The sequence below is a fragment of the Serinus canaria genome, chromosome 5, assembly GCF_022539315.1.
Source record: "Serinus canaria isolate serCan28SL12 chromosome 5, serCan2020, whole genome shotgun sequence".
NCBI classification, from domain to species: Eukaryota; Metazoa; Chordata; class Aves; order Passeriformes; family Fringillidae; genus Serinus; species Serinus canaria.
The window spans coordinates 27567319-27591135 of record NC_066319.1 but is presented as its reverse complement, the minus strand read 5'-3'; the positions used below and the strand labels follow the sequence as shown (position 1 = coordinate 27591135).

At 38.4% G+C, this 23817-nt stretch overlaps 1 protein-coding gene across 4 annotated transcripts in view; it reads left to right on the top strand.

Annotated features, from left to right (window-relative positions):
* SIPA1L1 (signal induced proliferation associated 1 like 1) overlaps positions 1-23817 on the top strand; it is a 199067-nt gene that overhangs the window by 119612 nt on the left and 55638 nt on the right. For all 4 annotated transcript variants that reach the window (XM_018907576.3, XM_009102016.4, XM_018907573.3 and 1 more), the window contains 3 exons: positions 10738-12558; positions 20055-20185; positions 20793-20981. In XM_018907576.3, the coding sequence (XP_018763121.1) occupies positions 11061-12558; positions 20055-20185; positions 20793-20981 (1818 nt within the window). In that variant the 5' untranslated portion in view covers positions 10738-11060. The remainder of the gene's footprint in view (positions 1-10737; positions 12559-20054; positions 20186-20792; positions 20982-23817) is intronic.

Below are 23817 nucleotides of genomic sequence, written 5' to 3'. Positions count from 1 at the left end.
GTTATATAACAGTTAGAGAAGCCTGAAAGCTTTTTTTTTTTTTTTTTTTATTCTGTGGATTTATGGTTCCTCATAAGGTTAGATTTACACATCATGTGTGTCAAATAGTAATTTAAGATGGTTTTCTTTTTCGATCTGTGGGATGACCCTATCTTTAACTCTGAATGAAACTAGTAAATAAACATCTTCCTTGGACAAAGACCACAGCCTTTTTAGTTTAGGAGGATCTGTTACATTGGAGCACTGGGAGGGGTTGCCATAAGCACTGCTCTAAAAATATGTGATTTACTGAATCTGTTGCCATGCATTCTATGTGAACAGTTTAATTGTCTGAAGAAAAATTTTATTTGATCTGGTTGTCATTTTTGTTTGCTTGTGTGGATAAAGTGGGCTTTAGAAAACACAAATATGGTTCCAAAAGTAAGATTGCACCCAGTATTCAGTTTCCTGCTTTAGGGTGGAGCATATGGGAAAAATGCAGCATGCATCAATGTCATTCCAACAGTGATCTAGGTGGTTGCTAGTGGCAGTCATTTTAGAATCCTTTTGGAAATTGATACATAACTGATTTAGGAGCCTATTTCAGTGTTTCACTGAAAGAACACCAGGGTTTGGGTTGTAAATGGGATTGCATGTTTGTGAATGAAGTGATTGTGGGCCAAGTATGAAGCTGATGGTCTTAGAGCAAAATGAAAAGCATGGAAAACATGCAAACCTGAAGAGTCGCTGAAAATTATTGCTTTCTTATGAAATCTGTTACTTACTAATATTTTGTCTTCTAAGATCAGTATCTGAATAAACAGTTAACTTTTTTCTTTAAACCTTTTGTTTTAACCTGTTTTTATTAGCTGGAGTTTTTTTGTACTTTTTGTTTATCTGCACTCTTAGATCATGTTCTTTACACTGATATACCAATGTGCTTTCAAGAGCTTAGCAGAATTGTAATACAAAACTTGCAATTTGAAAAAGATAAATTGGCATATTGATGAAAAGAATATTACAGAGTTTTTAGTTTTTTCCCCAAAAGGATTTTTAGTGAAAAGCTGTGGAGGGTCCCACTGAGTGCATTTCAGTGTGAATACTGCAGTCATAGGATTTAAAAAAAAAAAAAAAAATTGTTCAAGTTTTTGCTACAAATTACTGTCTTTCCCTAAGGTTTCTAATTGACTTGCTTTCTTGGTGTTGCACACTTGACTGGATGTGGCAGTCACTTGAAATGGAAACTGCTGTTTTTCTTGCTCTGATTGCTTGAGAATTGCATGCTTTCTTATCTGTTCAAACATGTGAACTGTAAAAAGAATCTGTTGCTCTCTGTAGCCCTGGATGACTTTATAGTTTAGACTGTAATTTTCAATGTAATTATTTTGTGCTGTCGTTATTTGCGTAAGGTTTGAATAATCTGAATACCTAAAAGATTCATGCTGCAGGACATACTCCAGGTTATTAGAGTCAAAATTTCCTGTAGAAACATACAATCAACATTTGATAGGTTTAGCTTTAATTGTGTTTTCTTCATAGAGCAATAGTGAATGCAGTTAATTAAGCACATTTACTAGTGTGAAACACTAGTAATTGTGGGAAGTCTTAGAATGACATGAGGGTTAATTACCATGTTTGCTAAAGTTATATTTAATACTTCTTCTAGAGAAGTGTTAGAAATATAACATTAACATCTTATGTGTAAATATATGTAGATGTATATACACAAAAATATACATGATATATACACACAAAAGCAAATTATGTATTTTAGGGGGAAATATTTTAACTTTAATACCAAGTCTTTGTCAGAAAAGAATACCATTTAGATAGTTAGATTGACATTTAAAATAGATTATCTGGGGGGAGGAAAACCCTTTTTTGGGTGTGTACTTATAAATGTTATATTTCAGTAGTAGCTTAAACTTGTTTTTCACTTTACAAACATAATGTTTGATTTTTTTATGTGGAACTTCCAGTTGTCTTTTAAAATTTTTATTTTTTTAATATACAGGAACTGTAACAGATTCAAGTAATGATCTAGTTGGTGTTTTCACATTAGCTGGTAAGGAAGCAAATTCATTTAACACCTATGAGTTATTTGGAAGCTTGAGGAAATGATATTTTGTTTGATGAGATGCTCAGCTGTCTTTTGAATAGCTTTCATTGAGGTCTGAAATTCTAAACTGATGGAGTTTGTTCTATCCCCTTGGGGGCTGGGGCCAAAAAAGCTGTATGGCAGAGGGTCCCAGGGTTGAGAAGGAAGGATTGAGCAGGGGGATTGTCAACAACACCAGCAACTGGGCTTAGAGTGACAGGAGACTGTGTGTGACCAGCTACTGAAGGGGCCTGGGGCATCAGCAAAGGAGTGGTGGTGGAGCAGAAATTGGTGAACACCTCTGGTGTGGATGTCTGGTGACACCCTCTGCACATAATTCTCCTGTCCAGAACTGCAGCAGTACCTTTAAAGCAGGAGCAATAGTTGCAAGAGCATCTTCAGGAATGTGTATGAATGTGAAAGGCTCTCTAGATGATTAATATCAGGGTTGTGGAAACAAAGCCTATTAATTTTAGGTAAATTTTAACTTTTGCTCCTGAAAAGCTGCTTTTGTTTCTCACTTAAATGAATGGCTTAATTATCAGCCAACCTATGGAAAAATAGTGCTCTGTGGAGGTTTGAGAGCTGGATGACTTTGATGAAGGCACCAGAACAGCTCCTTGCAATTCTTCTACCAAATCAATGATTTAGGGAGAAGCAAGTGCAGTGATAGAGTAAAGGAATATTAGTGGTCTTGAGAAAAAGATCTCAAAGGCTAGCAAAATTATAATTTTTAAATAATCCTTATATCAAATTAGTGATGCAGTCCAACACCTGTTACAAGAAAAATTAAATTAGTTTTGGGTTGCTCTCCAGACTACTTAGAAGCACCTGGAAGTCTGGAGAGGTGGAGTAGGTTAGAATACGCTCTTTAGAAGTTTGGAGTAGGTTAAATACTCTCTTTACCCTTCTTCCAAACTGAGGTCTCACTCAACTCTGATGTTTGTGGCATGTCATGAGACATGGTGATGTCTGTGTACTCCTTTGCCAAGTATGGCCAGCATGAACAGAGCCAGTGGAAGCAGCTCAGAGACCACAGGCTAAAATTCTGTCTCTGTACTGGTACCAGAGATCTGCTGGGAACAGATGGTGGCCACACTGGGGGAGAAAGGACTTGTATGGGCCTTTGTGCTATGCAAGTATGAGCAAGGATGCAAACTGTGGGAAGGAGCATCCTTGGCATGTACTGGAATTTGTAGCTATTACACTGAACTGTACCTTGGCTAGGCCAGGAAGTATCAGCCCATTTTGGGGGAGGTTTTCTTGGTCTGTTTTTTGGGTTTTTTTTTTTTTTTTTTATTTGGTTGGTTGGTTTTGGTTTTTTGTTTTGATTTGGTTTGGGGCTTTTTGTTTTGTTTTGGGTTTTATTTTGTTATTTTGGTTTGGGACTCTTCATAGGTCTGATTGTCACTAATATGAGATATTAGTCATTGATAAACTTGGACCCTCGTCTGTAAAGCAACTTTTTATAAGAGTTCACACACCAGGAAGGGCAGTCTGTTTCTGGAACCATTACCCAGGGATGCAATATAGCAACAGCTACAAACTGAGAAACAGAGAAGAAGCATCTCTTGAAAATAAGAAATGGGAGGATTAAAAATCAAACTGTTTTGTAGTTGGTAAAAAGCTGCTTTCTTTAGAGTTAGTATCTGTGAGCTGGAATAATTTGCTCTCATGTTGCCACCGATGTAGACTCCTTTCTTAGAGAGAGTAAGCATTCCCTTCAAAATTAAATTGTTATTAACAATTTTGTTCCAGGAATAGAATATAGTATAGCATACAGTAAGACTTGCAATCTGTCTTTTAGATCCTGTAAATTACCTTCTAGGAATGGAATTCTACATTTAATTACCTAGATGACTGACACTGGTACCAAAATGGAACATGAGTGTTGAAGTAGGAATGACCATGTGCAGTCTTTCTCTCACTCTTCCTTTCTGTGTCAGTTAAAAGGAGTTTTTAAGTATTTGTTTCAGCAACAGTTACTTATACATTTGAGAATTGTCATACCTGTGTCTTGATTAATGCATGTGAAGTGGATGTGAAAACAGAGGATGCAATTCTGGCTTTGAGATATTGTTGAGTTTGCTTGGTGAATAATGAGTAGGAAATCATAAGAGAACAAAATGTGCTGAAGTGCACAGGTGGGAGATGACTGTCCCCTGTGTTGCTATATCTGTCTCAGTTTGATAGCTTTTATTATGCTTCATTTACCATCCTGTTATGTCACGAGCATTTACCACTGACTGCAGGAGATTATGATTATTGAGTGTGAGTTCACGGTCTTGTGCGCAGGGAGGCCAGCTGGTTCACTGTGCACTGAGCCAGCTGATGCTTTACCACCATGGTTACCAGGGCTCAGAACCTGGGGGAGCAAATTCTGCTGAGTGCCACAGTGGATGTGCTCAACTCAGCCCCCTTTTCTAGTGACTGCGCATCCTCTGCTTGTTCCACTGTGAAAGCAGAGCGAGCTTGGCTTTGTCTGTAGAGAGGCATACACTGCAAGAGTGCAGAAGCTGGTGGTAGTGACTCACAGTAATTACTGTTACACCCTAAAATCAATGTAACCTTGCCTAGGTTCATGTGTATTTGCATCACTACTTCAGCACAGAATGGAGCTAAGAATAAAGCAGTGCTAAATCCTAGCAAATCAGTGCAGGTGATCATTGTGTGTATGGCAACAGATGGCACCCTGTGTCCTCAGAGCAAAGATTTTTTTTTTCTGATGGTTAGGGTGCAAGGAAACATTCAGAGAAAAATGCAGAAACACAGACTTGCTGACATGTGAATCACTGACAAGTTTTGCAGACGTAAATTGGTGACGTGGAGGGAAAAGAAAGGGAGATTGAGGGAATCTGTCTGTCTGTGCAGAGCTGACAGTTATCACAAACTCAGGTAACACAAAGCCAGCAATTCTGCTTAGTCTGAAAAATAAAGCCGGTAAGTTAGTAAAATACCAAACACTATTCTTCAAATAGATTTTCAGTTTGTAAAAACTTCCTCAGAAAAATGAACCTTTTAGCTTTCCTGCAATTACAATGATGGAAGTAATCCTGGGAAGAAAAGGATAAAGTTAATAATAGGTAACCAGGTGAAGTATTTCAAAAGGCTAAATTGAATTTTTCTCCTCTGAGGAATTAATTTTATGCAATTAGACATTATTTTGTACATATAATAACTTAATTGGCTGATAAATTAGTATTCCCTCCTGAGGTTTGATCTGTTATAATTCAGGTAAGAATTTGTGACACAAATAGATAAGCTTTCTTTATAAAATATTTTTCCTTGTTCTCATTTATTTTTCTAGTTTTAGAGGAGCTTCTGTTTTTTTCAGGAGCTTATACTGATGGCATTTCCTTTCCCGGTAAAAGTTAGCAAGGATTGCTGCTAATAATGTGTGTGTTGTTGCACTGCCTTTCCCAAATTGACTGTGTTTTAGTAAACCCCATGGAACAGAGAAGGTAACAGTTAAGTTTTTAACAACTGCTTGCCGTAAAATGTTATTCTCATCTCCTTATCTTGCATTGTTGGTGATTTTCAAGTATCCCTGGCAATGTGTGGCTTTTACCACCCTCTGCTGTGTTTTACTGTTTGGAGTGGAGCAGGTCCTTGCTATGGAGGCTTGCCAGAAGCTAGACTTTCCTATAAGTTGAAACAGATTTACTCATTTCCAAATTTTAAATTTTAAAATACCACTTTATAATGAGGGCTGATGGTGAAGCATGAAGTCTTTCCTCTGGAACGTTATGAGTCATGAATAATTTGGTGCCCCCAAATCTATCTCTGTCAACATCAGACTATTAGGATCATTAGCACCCATGATTCCAGAATCTGGAGTCTCATCATGTTCTCAGCAGATAAGAGTAATTGCTGAATCTTGTCAAGAAAGACTCAGTTGTGGGTCAAGTCACTACTTTGCAGGGGAAAGGAGCATGATTACACGTAACTAAAGCTAGGAAAAATTGTAATAGAAGGTATCTGAATTATTGTGTCAGGCATGAGCTCCTTTCCTCTGTTCACCTTAACAAGTAGTTGTTGAATTTTCTTCTTTGTCTAACTAGATCCAAGATAGAAGCTGATTCCTGTGCAGTAGTTGAGGTTTTTTTACTATTCTGAACTGATTTCAGTGAGATATTTATTCTTGACCAACTACTTGTATTTGCTGCTTTGTATTCCAAAGGTCTCTAGATGAAATCTTGACTGGTAGGTCTTCATTTCTCTATGTGACTTCAGGTATAACAAATAAGAAATCAAGATCCTTGACTTCCCTGCCTTTTAAGAGTGATAGTCTGCAAAACCATCTTGCAGTTTGTCTACAGGGTTCTTTTAAGTTTTATAAGTGTGGTTCATTGTCCTGCACCTAAAACTTTTGCTTTGGAGGAGACAGCAAAGCAATTTTAAAACGTATAAATAGAAAGCAAAAGAATGAACATAGGTTTGTGCTTATTTTGAGTTGAGATTAGTTACTTGGTCATCTGGTACCAGTAAAAACCTAAGAAGAAAATTTGTCCTAAGTAGCTGAGACCTATTTTGAACAGATACTGGGATTGCTTTACTAATTATTGTATGGAATCTGATAAGGACATAATTGGTTTTATGATCATTCTCTTAACTCTCTATTCAGGTTTTCAGTTGATATAATCAGTACTAAGTTTTCATGTACCCTTTCAGTAGTTTTTGCATGTGGTCTTAATTTACAGCTTTTTATATTTAGCGGTTCACCTGATTATTTTGTTGGCCTCCTCAGTAATTTGAGATGAATTGTGAAAGTACATTTTCATGGTTTTGCTAGTTTGTCCTCGCCATATTGTGTTCATGTAGATACTCATAGCTCTACCTTAAGTTGTATTTTTTTCTATATTGAAATGGTAACAAAGTAGGATTTGTTACTCTTCACAAATGCTGCTCTTGGTATTAGAAGTAGCTGCCATACTGCTGATCTTGTAATTGTAACTAATTTTAATATATTGCATATTCTGTGTTAGCAATTTTGCTGCTTAATATTTAAATTCTGGCAGGTTTTCCCATTCAAAATAACACCTGTTACTGGTCTTTTAAATCCAGTGGGATTCGCTCTGTCTGTGATGCTGTTGTGTTTTGCAAATAATGAATGCTAGAAAAGGTTAAAGTACAGATTGCTGTTGTTGTTTATTTTCATTAAAGCTGATAACCAGTGTACCCAGGACCTGTGCCTTAGGAATTTTTGATGTTATCAAATGTAATGTTTTCACTTTATTTTGATTGAAACTAATCAAACCTTTTACACCAGACTGTTAGGTTTCGATTAGACGCCAGGCTGGGAAGGTCTAGAGAAATAAACATGGACAGGTGGTGGCACTCTCAAAAAAATTTTGACTTAATAGTGATTTAATTCTTATAGATACAGTCAATGGTGGGGTTCATTTCTTCAGAGTATGATATTAACTATTACCATAATCATTTACGGCCTGTATTCCAGTTGCTACAGCAGATGAAAGAGGGCAGCTGCAACAAGCTGCAGAACATGAAACATCTGGTCCCCAGAGTGAGACATGCATAAAGCTGAGTCAAGAACTGAGAATTTCCTTTGGAAAATAAACTGTGTGGCCACGTAACTAATGACAGAACCATGTATACAACATAGACCACTTAGTTGTATTTTTTCATATGATTAGAGATGTGTTTGTATATCTATATCCTTACTTAGGATTGTTGTCCTGAAAATTTTTAAGGGAAGACATGTAACTTGGGGAGGTAGGGAGAACTGGTGGTGTTTGGATGCTTATATGGTCAATACCAAGCTTGGGAATTTTTAGAGCTGCTTCGTGAACTTATGTCCTGAAGCTAATGACAAACCTGTACTACTAGGTGATCTGTTTCAGTGGAACAGCACTTGAGGGGGAGGAGGTGGATACTTTGCTTTCAGAGATAATGTTGGTGGAAGGGGAACAGAGAGGGACAAATCTTGGCTTTCACTGCAGATTATGAAGAGCAGCTTGTGGTAGTGGATGCTTGTCCTCTTGCATGTTTTATGTTCAACCCTCAGTTTGACTTTTCCTTTACGATCCCTTTTAGTCTGGCATTCTCCTGACCTAAATCCTTATCTGTTTTCATTCTATTTTCCTGCTGTCCTGCCTATAAAAGCAAACCTGTATAGAACTTTAGGGAGTGCTGGGATGTGTTGCCATTTCATAGAGGTTAATAGTGCTTAAACACTCTTTGATAGGCATACTTTGAAAAATATGGGCAGAAGATTAGGTTATATCATGGCATACAGTATTTGCATTTTCCCTTACTTGACCTGATGGTGCACAAAGTTGTTTCACCAGCCTGATTAGTTCTTAGGCTGAAGAGTGCTTGAAACTTGTAAAAAGTTATTGCTGAATACTGAATTCAGTAGTTTTCAAACAGCAGCATGGGTGGACTGCCTTTCTAAAGTTATTCTAATTAGAAAAAACCCTGTTATTTCAGCAGTATCATTGACAACACAGAGCTGAGTGCTGCAGCTGACACAACAGAAGGAAGGGATGCCATCTGACACTGAGAAGCTGAAGGAGTTGGGTCTGTGAGAACCTAATGAGGTTCAACAGGTCCAAGTGCAAGGTGCTGCACCTGGGTCAGGGCAATCCTAGACATGAGTACAGACTGGGAGAGGAACTTTTTGAGAGCAGCCCTGTGGAGGACTTAGGGGTGCTGGTGGACAAAAAAGCTCAAGTCAACAATGCTGCAAGTGCAGAAATCCAACCATATCCTGGCCTGCATCAAATGCAGCAGGACCAGAGGTGTTAGTCTCCCCTGTATTCTGTCCTTATTAGACCCCACCTGGAGTAGTGCATCCAGGTCTGGATTCTTTATGATAGGAAACATGTGGAACTGTTAAAGCAGGTCCACAGAAAGGCCGTGAAGATAAGAGGGCTTGAGCTACTCTTCTAAGAGGGCAGATTGAGAGCTGGGATTGTTCAGCCTGGAGAAGGCTGTGAGGAGACCTTATTGCAGCCTTCTAGTACTTAAAGAGAGCTTTGAAAAAGATGGAGGCTTTTTACCTGAGGAAATAGTGATACTAGGGGGAACAGTTTTAAACTTGAAAATTTAAAGATTTAGATTAAATGGTAAAAAGTTCTTTCATGTGAGGGTGATGAGGCCCTGGAACAGGCTGCCCAGAGGAGTTGTGGATGGCTCATCCCTGGAGGTGTTCAACACCTGATCTAATGGATGGCATCCCTGCCTGTGGCAGGGGTGTTGGAACTGGATGATCTTTAAGATCCCTTCTAACTCAAACTGTTCCATGATTCTGAGACTGTAGCAGCATTACAAGGAGACAAGCTGTGTTTATGTAAATGCCTGTGCAAACAGAGTTGTACCCTGGATGACTCGCACTGTTCTTGTTATGTGTGATGCAGTCAGCTTGCATTTTAAGTATTCCTTATGTGTTGAGCTTTATATTAAGAGCAGCTATTTTAAAGAAGTGCTTTATATGGCAAGTGAAATTTAAACATGCTGCCTTTGGAGGCAGAAAGTGCCCTGGGTTGGTATTTAATTAGTGTGGTGCAAAGTACTGTAGTTTGGAGACTGCAGAAAGTGCTGGTTTTCCTGGAAGCATCAGAAAGCCTTGATTTCAGACAATACTCTATTGTCAATGCTGTGCTGGTTCAGCAGCATGTCTGCACACATTTGGCAAATATTTAAAGGATGCATTTTGTGTGATTGGTTCAGCCTTTGAAAATTATTAACTTCTTTGTGTTAAAGGATGTACACAGCAATGCAAGATTTTATCTTGACAATCCCATGCTTTTGTCTTCTCCCAGCAAGGATGTATTTGTGGATTATAGTTTTTTAGCTCCTCAAAGGGCAGTGTACTGAAGGCTTTGTAATCACTTCTGTACTGATGAGCTATGGGAAGGCATTTAATTTCTGTGACTTTGTGAAGTTGGAATAATACAGGAGTTGTGGTAGACAAAATTTTATTAGCCAGGGACATAAATGAAACTTTTCATATCAAGTTACTTAAAAGTATGTGTTTCTGTTTAGCTTTAACCTTTTTATATGTTGTAAACTCTGGTCAGAGGTAATACATGCTTTCTGGACTGTGCAGATAAGGCTGTTCAAAGCACAAAATAAATGTTGTTGCCAGCCATCCTCTCTTACGATTTTGTACGCTTTTTCCTAATAAGCTTCTTTTTTTTTAAGTTAACAGATCAGATATTTACATTAATGGGAAAGTTGAAAAGGTTGTGTTAATACCTAATGACAGCCAAGGATGTATGACTTGTAAATGGTAAATTCTTAAAAGTGGTTATAAAAATTGGAGCCCTGATCTGGCTCTTATATAATTTCTCCAGGAAATGTATGCTGTATGTATCCTTAGCTGAGAAGCTCCCTACTTGTGCTTTGTAACACTGTTCACTAACCAACTAAAAAGTACCACTAATCAATTCAGAAGGAAAAATTTGTATTTGTTGGAACCAGAACCCAGCATTATTTTTTCAGAAGGCAACCCAACAATACCTAGAAAACTCATTGCTGCCATGTAACTCCATTTTTGCGATGATGATCAATATGATTCAAAAACATGTTTGTTAAAAATATTAATTATGTGTAATAATTACCTTGATAGTATCAGTTACCAAAAAAGTTCTATATTGAGGAATTAATTATTTTCTCGCTTTTTTTTCCTGTTCTAGGCTTAAAAGAAGCATAAGCCATTCGACTACACCTCTGACATTTTGGAGCACGAGTGATGTTAAAACTATTTGAATGTATTGGAGCATGGCTGCTTCTTAAAATGCAGAAGTTAAAGGAAATGATTTCTTATCAAAACCTACTGAATATCTGAATTTTCTGGACATTCAGCATTTAACTGTGTCCTTAAATGTCCGTGATTAAGATCTCATGCAACCATTGTATATTTTGGAGACTATTCTCCAGAAGAGAACTGTGCATTTAAAAAGCAGAAATGACTGTAGGTTTTTTTGGAACTTACTAAGGTTGAACATACTGAAAGACCATGACCAGCTTGAAGCGGTCCCAGACCGAAAGGGCTGTTGCCACTGGGGTATCAGTTGGAACAGATGGCACCTCAAAAGTCCACTCGGATGACTTCTACATGAGGCGCTTTAGGTCACAGAATGGCAGCTTAGGATCTGCAGTCATGGCACCAGTTGGACCTCCTCGCAACGAGACTTCCCATCATGTTACCTCTACCCCTGGAGTCCCTAAAATGGGGGTCAGGGCAAGGATTGCTGATTGGCCCCCAAGGAAGGAGAACATCAAGGAGACAAGCAGATCTAGTCAAGATATTGAAACGTCAAGTTGCCTTGACAGCATGTCTTCTAAAAGCAGTCCTGGGAGTCAGGGAAGTTCTGTTAACTTGAATGCTAGTGATTCTGTCATGTTAAAGAGCATCCAGAGCACACTTAAAAACAAGACCAGACAATCTGAGAATCTAGACTCCAGGTTTCTTACACCCGATGGCTATCCCAGTTCCCCAAGGAAAGCTCTGCGCAGAATACGACAGCGCAGCAACAGCGACATCACCATAAGTGAGCTTGATGTGGATAGTTTTGATGAATGTATTTCACCCACGTTTAAATCTGGACCATCTCTGCACAGAGAGTATGGCAGCACATCTTCCATAGATAAACAGGGAACTTCAGGGGATAGTTTTTTTGACTTATTGAAGGGCTATAAAGATGAAAAGTCTGATCAGAGAAGCCCAGGCTCAACTAAACTCGGTGAGCTTCTGATTGCCAGTGGAAGCAAGGGTTCAGGATTCTCTCTAGATGTGATAGATGGACCTATTACTCAAAGGGAGAACCTGAGGCTGTTTAAGGAAAGGGAGAAGCCACTCAAGAGACGCTCAAAATCAGAGACAGGAGATTCATCTATTTTTCGTAAGCTGCGTAATGCCAAAGGTGAAGGGGAACTTGGGAAGTCTTCAGATCTTGAAGATAACAGGTCAGAAGATAGCATTAAGCCTTGGACTTGTCCGAAGTGTTTTGCTCATTATGATGTACAGAGTATTTTATTTGATTTAAATGAAGCAGCAATCAATAGGCATAATGTTATTAAAAGAAGGAACACAACGACAGGTGCATCTGCTGCTGCTGTAGCATCACTTGTCTCTGGACCTTTGTCCCATTCTGCAAGTTTCAATTCTCCAATGGGCAGCACTGAAGACCTGAATTCAAAAGGAAGTCTTAATATGGACCAGGGGGACGATAAAAGCAATGAACTAGTGATGAGTTGTCCTTATTTTCGTAATGAGATTGGTGGGGAAGGAGAAAGGAAGATCAGCCTTTCCAAATCTAATTCAGGTTCCTTCAGTGGGTGTGAAAGTGCCTCATTTGAGTCGACTCTGAGTTCTCATTGCACAAATGCTGGAGTTGCAGTTCTGGAAGTTCCCAAGGAGAATCTGATATTACATCTAGACAGAGTGAAAAGATACATCGTTGAACATGTAGACCTTGGTGCATATTATTATCGAAAATTCTTCTACCAGAAAGGTAGGTAAATTGTATTTCTCCTTGAGTTTGAAGAATGACTTTTTGTTTTCCAAACATGCAAAATCCAGTTGATACTTAATAGTATTTGCGAGAATTAGGGATTTCTTCAATGGTGTATTTTACTGATTGTATGTGCTATATCTAATAGTCTTTCAGAGTGTTGGAGTATAAGAATGTTGAGAATTTTATTGCTGATAGCTATGGTAGCAATGGCTACAAAATATGAATGTCTTGAAACACAGCTTTGGGTATCCATAGGAGTGGGCAGGGGTTGACACTTGAAAGATTGAAACAAGAAAATCCTAAAATACGAGAACTTTCTTCCCACTGTGCCAAGAGTTGATTTACTGAGGATTTAATGGAATGTGCATCTTTGGTGGGTAGCATTTACAATAATCTTTGGACATACTAATTAGCTTAATAATACATTTCAAAAATTTTCAAAATGAATAATACAGAAATGAAGACATGTATAGATATAACTTAATGTACACTCACAAATATCTGTGTTTCAATGCCAGCAGTATATCTGAAAAACCAGAGTGCAGTTCGCTTATCACATAGTTCTGCCCTCCTTAAAACCAAGGATTATAATGTCCATTGGATGTATATGGGAGGGAGAAAAAAGCCCAAAGCAACAGATCAAAGCCTTTTGACCTCTAGAAAAGAGCAAGCCCCAAACATTACCGAGATACTCCCCCTCTCTGTCCCCCCAGTCAAATAATACTGGTACCGAAGGTACTGATCTCCTTCTCATGATTCTGGAAATGATCAGAAAGGATTGCAGACCAAAGTCCTTTGAAAGAGTTCAATCTGCAGGCCTGTGTTGTATTTCCTGATGGCTAGACCTGGTCTGATGACTGACCTGGAGAGTGCTTGTTCCTTGCATTCCAGTGATCAGGATTGGTTTCTTCTCTTCAGTGAATGCAGGTCAAAAGAGCTTGTTCCTCACATATGAAAGCAACAGAGATGCCTGATTAGAATGAAATTGATGGTCTCAAAAAGAAAAAGCTTACGTTTCTTAACTGCATGTTATTGCTAATAGTTTCATTTCCCATTTGTCTCTTGCCTGCAAAATATGTCCATCTCTCACCTCTTCCTCCCTGCATTGTCCATTGTTTAGGTGGCTCTTGTTACTCTTTCCATAGTCTCCTCTTTCTGCATTCTAGGGCTGAGAGGTAGCCTTTGCTCCGTGTTTTTGAGAGTGCTGATCCATATCCTTTGGAGACATAGGAGTTAGGAAAAACAATGGTTTCCTGGGAAAAGTAAACTAGATGTGTGATACAGGATAAGGTATGTTTGGAAGGGAGAGCCTGAGGTTTGTGACCTTTGGGATTATCTTCTTCTCTGTCTCCCTCTGGAACAATTTAATTCCCTATCAGTCTAGTGAGTTTTGCAATCAGCAACTGAAGTTTCATGTTACAGCTGACCTGATTTACAGCATTTCAGCCCTAAGAGGGGCAGACATTATTCCTCCCCCTTCCTTGTACCGGTTCTCTTGTTTCCAGAGAACTTGATAAACTGGTTGAGTCTACTGAACAAGCAAGCAGAATTCTTGCCATGACAATAAATTTGGGCTTTACTGCTTGATTGTTTCTCTCCAGTTCTGGTGAGGGATATTGTTATTTCCTTGCAGTCAGAGAAGTGCCAAAGCCATATGGCCAGGTAAGGGATGGAAGTGAACAGCAGAGGAGGAAGGAGGTGTGGAATTTCAGCCCTTGGGCAAAACCAATTTATTGGTTTGCCTTCTCCTAAAGGGAAACCATACCCTCATGCTGCTACATTCCAGTCACCATTACATTTCCTTTTTTTTTTTTTTTTTGGATGTAATTAGGAAGAATTGATAAAATCGACATAATCTAGTCCTAAGGGTACTGATGAGGAGGAGCCAGATATAAAAATGTGTGTTATGATGTAGGATTGGATGGGGAGAAGAAGCTGTGATTTTATTTATTTATTTTTTACTTAAGCAATAAAACGGGGGTTTAAATTCACATTTCTTGTGTTAGTCCAGCAGAGTCCCAAGCAGGAATGTTGTTTCTTCCAGAGATTTTTATCTTAAAAGCTGTGCTTCAGAAGCCTCATTAGATATCCCAAACCCCAGTTTTCTACAAGTACAAACCACATTTTGTTGACCACCCTGTATCATCATTCTCTGAGCAAACTTTAGACTAAGCTGACGAGGTGGGATAGGGATAAAATTTGAAGCAGCATCATGGGGGAAAAAAATTTAGAAAGTCAGTTGTAACTGAATTTTTTAATGTAACATAAAGCAAGTAATGATGCTGAAATTTTTTTGCTGGAAGAGGAGGTTGGATTTTTATGATGTTATGAATGGAACAGACAGTGCCAAAAGACAAGTTCAGTAGGATCAGCTCAAGTCGGTAGGCTTTGTATAATTTTATAGTCTTAGAAGTATTCTTAGATGAATTCCAATTTGACATCAGTAACTTTTAAAGATCTCAAACCCGGAAAATGTCATGGACTTGGAGAACACCTAGTACCCTCAGAGTTTGCAAAGAATAAAAAGCAATGTTCCAGAGAATTGTAAACTGAGTTGGTTTTCATTCCAACTGGAGATAACAAAGAATGTCATTTGGGACTATATCAGTAAAGAACTGCCAGTTAAAAATCATCAATGATGCCAGTCAGCATGATTTCATGAAAAATGTCTTGTCACATAAAAGAAAAAAAACATAGTTAATTGCATGTCTTAAAAAAGGATGAAAGACATTGAATTCATATAGGTCCTTTTAATTTCTTCAAGGTATTTTGGTGAAATGCTGATGGTAACTCGTCCGAAGTCTTTAATTATATGAAATCAATAGCTCGTTTTTTTACAGGTACTGTTAGTTTAAAGATAGATCCATCTGAAGTTTTAGCAGTGTATGGAGGAAGGATAAGTGAGCTTCTAGTATTACTAACACGGTCTAATTATTAATTCACGGTCTACTATTAATTCAAATATTTTAATCTAGTTAGTGTAAAATATTTCCATATGACATTTATGGATGAGTCTTGTATAAGTTAATGAATGCAAATGGATAGGTTTTTGTATGTAAAGGAAATTGGTCCCTCTACAAAGTAGTGGAATTGATAAACAGTATTCTGGCCGGGTGTCCAGACTTCTAAATGTGAAAATACTGGTGAAGACAGTTTAGTGGAGGTAAGAAAAATGATACTTAGGAAAAGATATTGGGAAGAAAACTTCATAATGGCAGGCTGAATAAAGTTTCTCCACTTTGTATCTGAACTAATTGTGCAGAATCCCATTGTACTCAGTGGAGAGGAATGAACCTTGCAGGATCTAATGAATTTCAGTCTCTTCTCTCAATTCACTAACAGAAGCTCATACACAACTGACTCACATGGAAATGTTGTTTATTTTTATAGGAAATGAATGCTCCTCTTGTGATGCGCAAGATGTATTACAAGGTGGTTAAATAATGGTGTGTTTTAAAAGGCGTGTTTGATATAAGGACTTAACTAAAAGTTGAAGACATGTATAAGTTAAGCTTGTGCCTAAAAAAAGAGGGAGAGGATGAAGCCAGTGCAAGAACCAGTTTGTGAAAGTTGCAGACATGTTTATTAAAGACTTATTTCCAGTCAATACTAAAATCACGCAGAGAGAAAAATTTGTTTCTGTTAGCTTGTCCAAGTGCAGTTCAGGAAAGAGAGCCTGTCACTCCAGAGGAGCTGTCTGCTCTGTCCCCATAATTGGGTCTGGGAGTTACAGTTCTCATGGAAAGAACCAAGAGCATCTGTTTTGCTTCCATCCTTCTCACACAGTAGTTGCTAATATTGCCATTTAGGACAAATGTTAGTTACTGGCTTAGAATGAAAGACTTGACTGAGAAGTAAATAGTTTCCTGAACTGGTTTTATAACAAATGAGCTGTTGGTTGGCTTTCCTTTAACTGTTGTCAGCCAGTAAAAATACCCTTTTCCCTATGCTTTAAATTTCTGCATATTCTATCCAAGAGTTGGTGACTTTGAAGTATGTGGCTAGACTTGCAGAGCTCCCAAAATGCTGCTTGCCCTTTTGTCTCCAGAGAAGTACTGGGCGGAGTTTTCCAGTACTGTAAATGCTGAGCTAGGATTAGAGGAAAATGCTTGATGTGAGTTCCATTCAGAAGAGAAACGTTTGGGGTTTTTATTTCTAGTCCAATTACACAGAATATCATTTGGACATGATATCTAAAAAGAAATAGGATGAAAGCACAAAAAAACTTTTTCAGTTAAAATCAAGTGCATTTACTTGGATTTCCATTGCAAAGGAAGCTCATAAATATCTCTCAGGAAAATAAGTATTTTAACTTTGGTTCTTTCACAGGAAGTATCTTTTGAGTTCTGTGATAGATATTTAACTATTTTTGAAAGTATCTATTGTTTGTTTTAATGACCAACTACAATGAAGTCATTATTCTTTTTTCTGTATGGATTTATAAGTTAATTTATGGCTGCTGTTTGGTGTCCTGATTGTCTGTTAATTAAATGAGTTTTCAACAGTTGTTTAGATTAAATGTCAGGCTTGAGAAATGTTGTTTCCAATTAGTTTCTGTGTGGTGTGGAGAAATAAGTTGTCTACTCTGGTATTTGTGTTTGCCATCAAGTTCCTGAATTATAGTTGTGCCATAGCCCTTATTTTCCCAATAAAACAACTAATTTGCTCCCTTTACACTGCATATTAAGCTTTTTGCACTTTATCCTGCTACTACTTTTCGTGCATTGGAAAGAGAAAATTGTTGGATGTAAGGAAATTTGGAATTGAAGGGAAAATCAGGTGGAGGTACGAGGAAGTGTACCAGAAGGAAAAGTAGTCACATACAGGGATATATATTGTAGCTTGCAGAATGAATAGAGAGATGGGGTTTAGGGGAGGAGGAAGAATGAAGATGAAGGTAAAGAAAGAACAACCCATTAGTTAATGCGAGTAAAGGAGAGGGTGAAGGATGTGCAAAGGAGAGCAAGGAAGACACTGCCCAGTGCAGACTGAAGGAAAAGAGAATAAGAGATGTTTTCCCCTTAGCAGAGGAATGTAGAGAATTTGCATTTTTGCATTTGCATTTTTCCAAAGCAATAGGAGCTAATTAAAAAGCTTAATCAAATGATGCGGAATTGTATGTGTATTTTGTGTATGTGTATGCAGTTTCAAACATTCCTCTTGCCACCCTTCTGAGATGTGTTTTCAAGATGTAGAATAATTTCTCCTGAGAAAATTTTCTATCTGAATTGCAGGCTAGAGTGGTTGCAGGGTACACAAGTTTTACCACCTGTGTGGCTGTCAATAGAGTAAACTAATGAATTGTTTGGACCCTTCTAGCATGAATGACCTCCTTATCTTTTTTCTTTAAGTTTTTCAATCATAAAAGCACAGCCACATCACTGTTTTTAAGTCACTAAACACTTTAGTGTGGAGATGTCCAAGTTACCTCAGGTTTTGGGAGCTGCATAATATACTGATTCAAAAATTAGTCTTTCTCCAAGACTCTGCTGCTTCTGCATTCACCTTGTCTGCCATAAACTGTTTGGTGAGCTATAAACATCCTGATGAAAAACCAAACTACTCAATGCAGGAGAAAGAGAAGCTAGGGTGCTAGTAAGATAGTGTGAAACTTTGATAAACAGAACATCTCTGTCATTTACAGGGCTCATATCTGTGGACTAGTATAAAAACATAATTAGTTATATAGATAATCAAATTTATTAGTAATTTTCCCACTCACAGGCACACAAAGTTTAATGACAGTATTTACAGAATATTCCATGAGATATTGAAAGAATTTTGTATTTTAATTACCTTTGTTTAGAGTATTGGCTTTTATAACTGGCAGACGAATTTGGTAGAAAGCAAGTCTTCTAATGCTGCAAGCATGTCTCTAATGCTGTCTTGCATGCTCTGAAATCTTGAATAGAAGACACTGAGTGAAGGATAATAAAATACCAGACACTGGGGCTTGAGTAGAGCTCCCAAGAGCTTAAAGTGCTGGACAGCTGTGTGAAAGCACTTAGTATGTTGGAGGGAGATTTTGTAAGAACCAGTAAGAGTAAGTTTTAAAAGAATTAGAGTAAAAAATAAGGCTCCTAATTTTTAACTATTATTAATAGGAAAAATGATTGCCATTCATTTTAGATTGAGTGTATTTCAATATCTGTTTTTATTATCTTTAAAGATGCAGTTCTTGATGATGTTGAAATACTTTACATTTCCTCTCTGTAGTAGAATAGCTCATATTAGACTGCTCTTAAAGTTCTTACTTAAAATTGTTGTTTTGAGAATAACAAGTAATCTATATGTAGTAAAGGCAATATGGTTACATTTCCTGTCAGGGCAGTTACATCTTTTCTTTATACCACTGAATTTCACATTCCTTTGAATTGTGTATTTTCAGGTGGTTCTAACTTTCTATTTTTGTGCATGTATAAATTCATTCCTATATGCAGCTTATGGAAAATGATGACATGGGACTTACTTTTCTTGCACAATGCTTGACTCTTATTTTTTTTTACTTTTCTCTTACATTTTCTTTTAGGGAATATGTGTTTAAATTCAGCAGTCACTTAAGATATATGGAGCTTTGTTCATATGTTGCTGCATTAATGGTGATATACCTCTGTCATCAGTCTAGATAGTTTGTAATGCTCAAAAAGTTCTACAAAAAAGCTTTCAATACCAGTCTCTAAAATTGTTGAGCTTTGATTTTTGTAAATGTGCTTTTCTAACTTTTTTTCATGTAAAGCTTGGCTTTACATGTCTGTAGTTAGACATATATAAAAATGTGTTTCAAAGAATCTGCTGTTCAGCTAGTGAGTGATTTCACCAATCTTGTATTCTCCTCTCTGCTGCCTCCCCCCCGGACTGGTTTTCAACTGATCTCTTAGCACTTTAAGGGTTGTTGAATACTTCACTGTTCAGTATTTGTGCTAGTAATTTTATTCTTGTGCTTTATTTTTCTGTGGTACTATAATTTGATATTTCTTCTGTGAACAAGCCTTTAAATTCTTTTTCAGCTTCATCAGTATTTCCCATTTTAGAACTGAGTAACGCGTATGGAAAAAGCAAAAAGCAGTCAAACAAAAATAAATAATTTACATCCTTTGCTAAGTACAGTTGTGGGACATTTCTATTTTAACGTAGGTTGATGAGTTTCCCACTTTGGTGCATTTGGCTTCCTTCTCTTTATTTTTAAGGGGGAAATTGGTAATGCTTATTTAGTTCAATGTGAACTAAACAGATGGCAATATAAAAGCTGATGTAAGAGGTGTATCCTTATTTGGGCCTATTTAAGCAGATATGCCATGTTGAATTTCAGCCTTTTTGTATAAATGGAGCTCACAAGAGAAGTAAAACACAAGAATGGTATCCTGGTACCACTTCAAGACATGATCTTATTGACTCCATGGAATTGGTAGTTATATACAGTGTAACAAGCATGGAAATACAGTTGAAGTGTAAGAAGTAAGACAGACTTTTTTTTTTTTTCCCTCATACACAAGAACACTGGAATTATTTTGGGGCAGATGAGAACCTGGGTCCAGTAGCTGTGAGTATAAGAAGAGAGAAGCCAGAGGAAATCAAAGAAAATGGACCTCAGTACAACTATCGGATCATATTCAGAACCAGTGAGGTAAGCAGTCCAGGGGGATAGTAAAAGAAACTAGAAGTGAGAAGGCAAAACCAGGTGGAATATGTGGGGTTTATGTGCCTTTCAGTGTTGATAATAGATTTCTGTATAATCAGGGAGCCTCCTGACAGAATTATGCTTCGTGTTTATCTGTCACAGAACATTCCATAATATTTCAGAGTTATTCCATAGCATCCAGTACAGAGGAAATGCTGAAGGTTGTTTTGGTTAAATCATGAGAAACTTACAGGAGCTATATTAAATAGAAGCAAGCAAAGAGAAGGGAAATTGCCTTCTTTACTTTTATATGTGACACTGGGTTGACCTTTTAAATGCTCTATAGTATAGAAATACGGTACTAATACTAATTTTTCCAGGTAGTAGTTTCCTGTAAAACTTAACTCTGATGAATAGTTTGAGATAGTCTGATTACTGTTATCAATGAGTGGCATTTTTATATATCAATGTTGGTCTCATGCTAACAGAAATTCCTGAATGTCCTTGATCTCCACTGAGAATTGGAAAAATAGTATGTCTAGTTGCACTGCTGTTGCTAGTCAGTCTCAGTGCACACCTCAATATATGTGCTGTTTTTCCTGTGTATGCATAGCTCATGACATTAAGAGGCTCCGTGCTGGAAGATGCTATCCCATCTACTGCAAAGCATTGCACAGCCAGGGGACTTCCCCTAAAGGAAGTGCTGGAGTATGTGGTTCCAGAGCTGAATATCCATTGCCTAAGGCTGGCCTTTAACACTCCTAAAGTCACAGAACAGCTTATGAAGCTTGATGAGCAAGGGGTAAGTGCAGAGTTACAGAATTAAACAAATGATCTTAATCTGTCAGATTATTGCCATGAGTTGCAAAATGATCTTTTAGGTTTATATGATTAAAGTAAGTCTGTTGAAATGCCTCATTTAAAATAAAACTTGTCATCTGTAGTGAGAGTTATATTGCATTTATTTCCTCCAACTTTTGCAGAATATTTGGGATGTATGAAATCAAGTTCATTTCTCTGGGTAGCCTAAAGTTTTAGATTAATGTTTTGGCAGTTGTTCTTTTAAATTTCCTTTAAAAGAAACTACAGTATTGTTTTTCAAAGACTGTGGGAAGGGGGGAGTTCTGTTTTTCTTATTGTTATTATACTGAGAAGTCTCCCATGGTGCTTAACGTTTCACTGTAATACTGCATTGGCTAAACCATGACCAGGGTGCTGCCTGTCTTGTTTTGTTGGTGTTCTTTATTTTCCTTTCCCCTGGAACAAACTACATGCAAAATATTCTAAGGCTTTCTTCATATGAATAATTTTCAATGAGGGGATAGTCTCCTTGTCTTTTAAAGATGGGACTAAGGCTCGTTAACACTACAGCTTTCATTTAGAAAAGTGGAAGTCCGCTACTTAAGTGAATTTTATAATAATAAACTTCAGTAGTGACATTTTTTTAGCTGTGTGCATGCCTCAGTCCTCATTGGCAACCTCTCTTTCCATGCCTCTTGAGTGGATGGACCCAGGATGGGGACTGGGTCCCTCCCACTGTAGGGAAGATCATGTTCATGGCCACCTGATGAACCTGAACACACGTAATGGGATTTAGGTTTATGGGGTGTGTCCCAGAGTCCTGAGGGAATTGTCTTACAGAGTTGCCGACTCTCCATGGCATTTGAAAAGTGATGGCAGTCAGGGGAAATCCCAGGATATGGGAAGAGGGGAGACATTGTACCCATGTTTAAAAAGGGTAGAGAGGAAGATTCCCTGGGAGCCATCACTTTGTCAGCCTCTGCTCTGTCAGCCTCCCCTCTGGAAGGCAGCTTCCCACAGCCTGGGGAGGTTGTGGAACAGATCCTCCTAGAAGCTCTGCTAAGGCACATGGAGAACAGGGTGGTGGGTTTGAGACAGCCAGCGCAGCTTCAGCAAGGGCAAATCCTGCCTGACCAACCCAGTGGCCTTCTAAGATGGAGTAACTACATCAGTGGACAAGGGAAGGGTTACAGATATTGTTTTTCTGGACTTCTGTAAAGCCTTGGACATGGTCCCCCACAACAGCCTTCTCTCCGAATTGGAGAAAGATGGATTTGATGAGTGGACTGGTAGATGGATGAGGAATTGGTTGGATGGTCACATCCAAAGGGTAATGGTCAATGGCTCAGGGTAACAGTGGACATCAGGGATAAGTGGTGTATCTCGGATTCATAGTGGGACTTAAGATCTTCATTAATGACATTAGATGAAGGGATTGAGTGTACCCTCAGCAATTTAGGAAACTGAGCCATGCAGTTGCCATGCCTGAATGATGGGATGATTGAGAGGGACCTGGACGAGCTCAAGAAGTGGCCCCACAGGAATCTCATGAGATTTAAGGTGACCAAGGGCAAGGTCCTGCCCCTGGATTCTGTACCTCTGATATTCACAGGCTGGAGACTGAACAGATTGGGAGCAGCCCTGCTGAGAAGGACTTGGGGGTGCAGGTGGGTGAGAGCTGGACATGACCCAGCCGTGGGCACTCCCAGCACAAACGTGTCCTGGGCTGCATCCAAAGCAGCGTGGGCAGCAGGGCCAGGGAGGGGATTCTGCCCCTCTGCTCTGCTCAGACCCCACTGCAGTGCTGCATCAGCTCTGGGGTCCCAGCACAGGAAGGACGTGGAGCTGCTGGAGTGAGTCCAGAGGAGGGCCACCAAGATGATTAGAGGGACAGAGTATCTCTACTGTGAGGAAAGGCTGAGAGAACTGGGATTATTCACCCTGTAAGAGAAGGCTTGGGGTGACCTAATTTTGGTCTTCCATTACCTGAGGGGAGCCTATAAGAAAGAGGGAGGGGTACTTTTTTTACAAGAGCACAGAATGACAGGACGAGGGGGGAAATAACTTCACACTGAAAGAGAGTAGGTTTAACATAAGATATTAGGAGGAAGTTCTTTACTGTGAGGGTGGTGAGAGCTGGAACAGGTTGCCCAGAGAAGCTGTGGATGCCCCATTACTGGTGATGTTCAAGGCCAGGTTGGATGGGGCTCTGAGCAGCTTGGTCTAGTGAGAGGTGTCCCTGCCCGTGGCAGGGGATTGGAGCTGGATGATCTTTAAGGTCCCCCTCCAATCCAAACCACTCTATGATTTTATGACATCCGACAAAACTGTGAGGTTAAATTATCCTTAGTTCATATCCTATATGTTATTAAGTTGCCATAGTATGGCTTTCTAATACTTAAACTTTTGAAAATCGTTAAGGGCAAGTGATAGTTGAATTTTTATTATCTGCATCAAAGTATTTTCTGTTTTTGTGGTAATAAAACAGTTTGACACTTAGAGCAAAAAAGATAAGTACACTCTGTACTAATTAGTAGCTGCATTTTTTCAATTCTAAGCTAACAAAAATTGGGTAGCAGCTGCTCTACTAATTAAGTGCACAGAATGTTGATCACTTCTTCTTGCTGAGTGCCATACTGTTTCATTACAGCATGAGCATGTGCCTGTTTTATATAGCAGATAAAATGTTTTGTAAATTTAAGAGTTAAGATTATAAAGTCACCTTAGCCTGACTCAGGCACTAAATTTCATCCAGGAACCACTGAGCCAGATGTATATGCATCGGTTTTCATTAGAATAAGATGTCTTATATTTGAGTGAGGTCTTAAAGCAGTTGC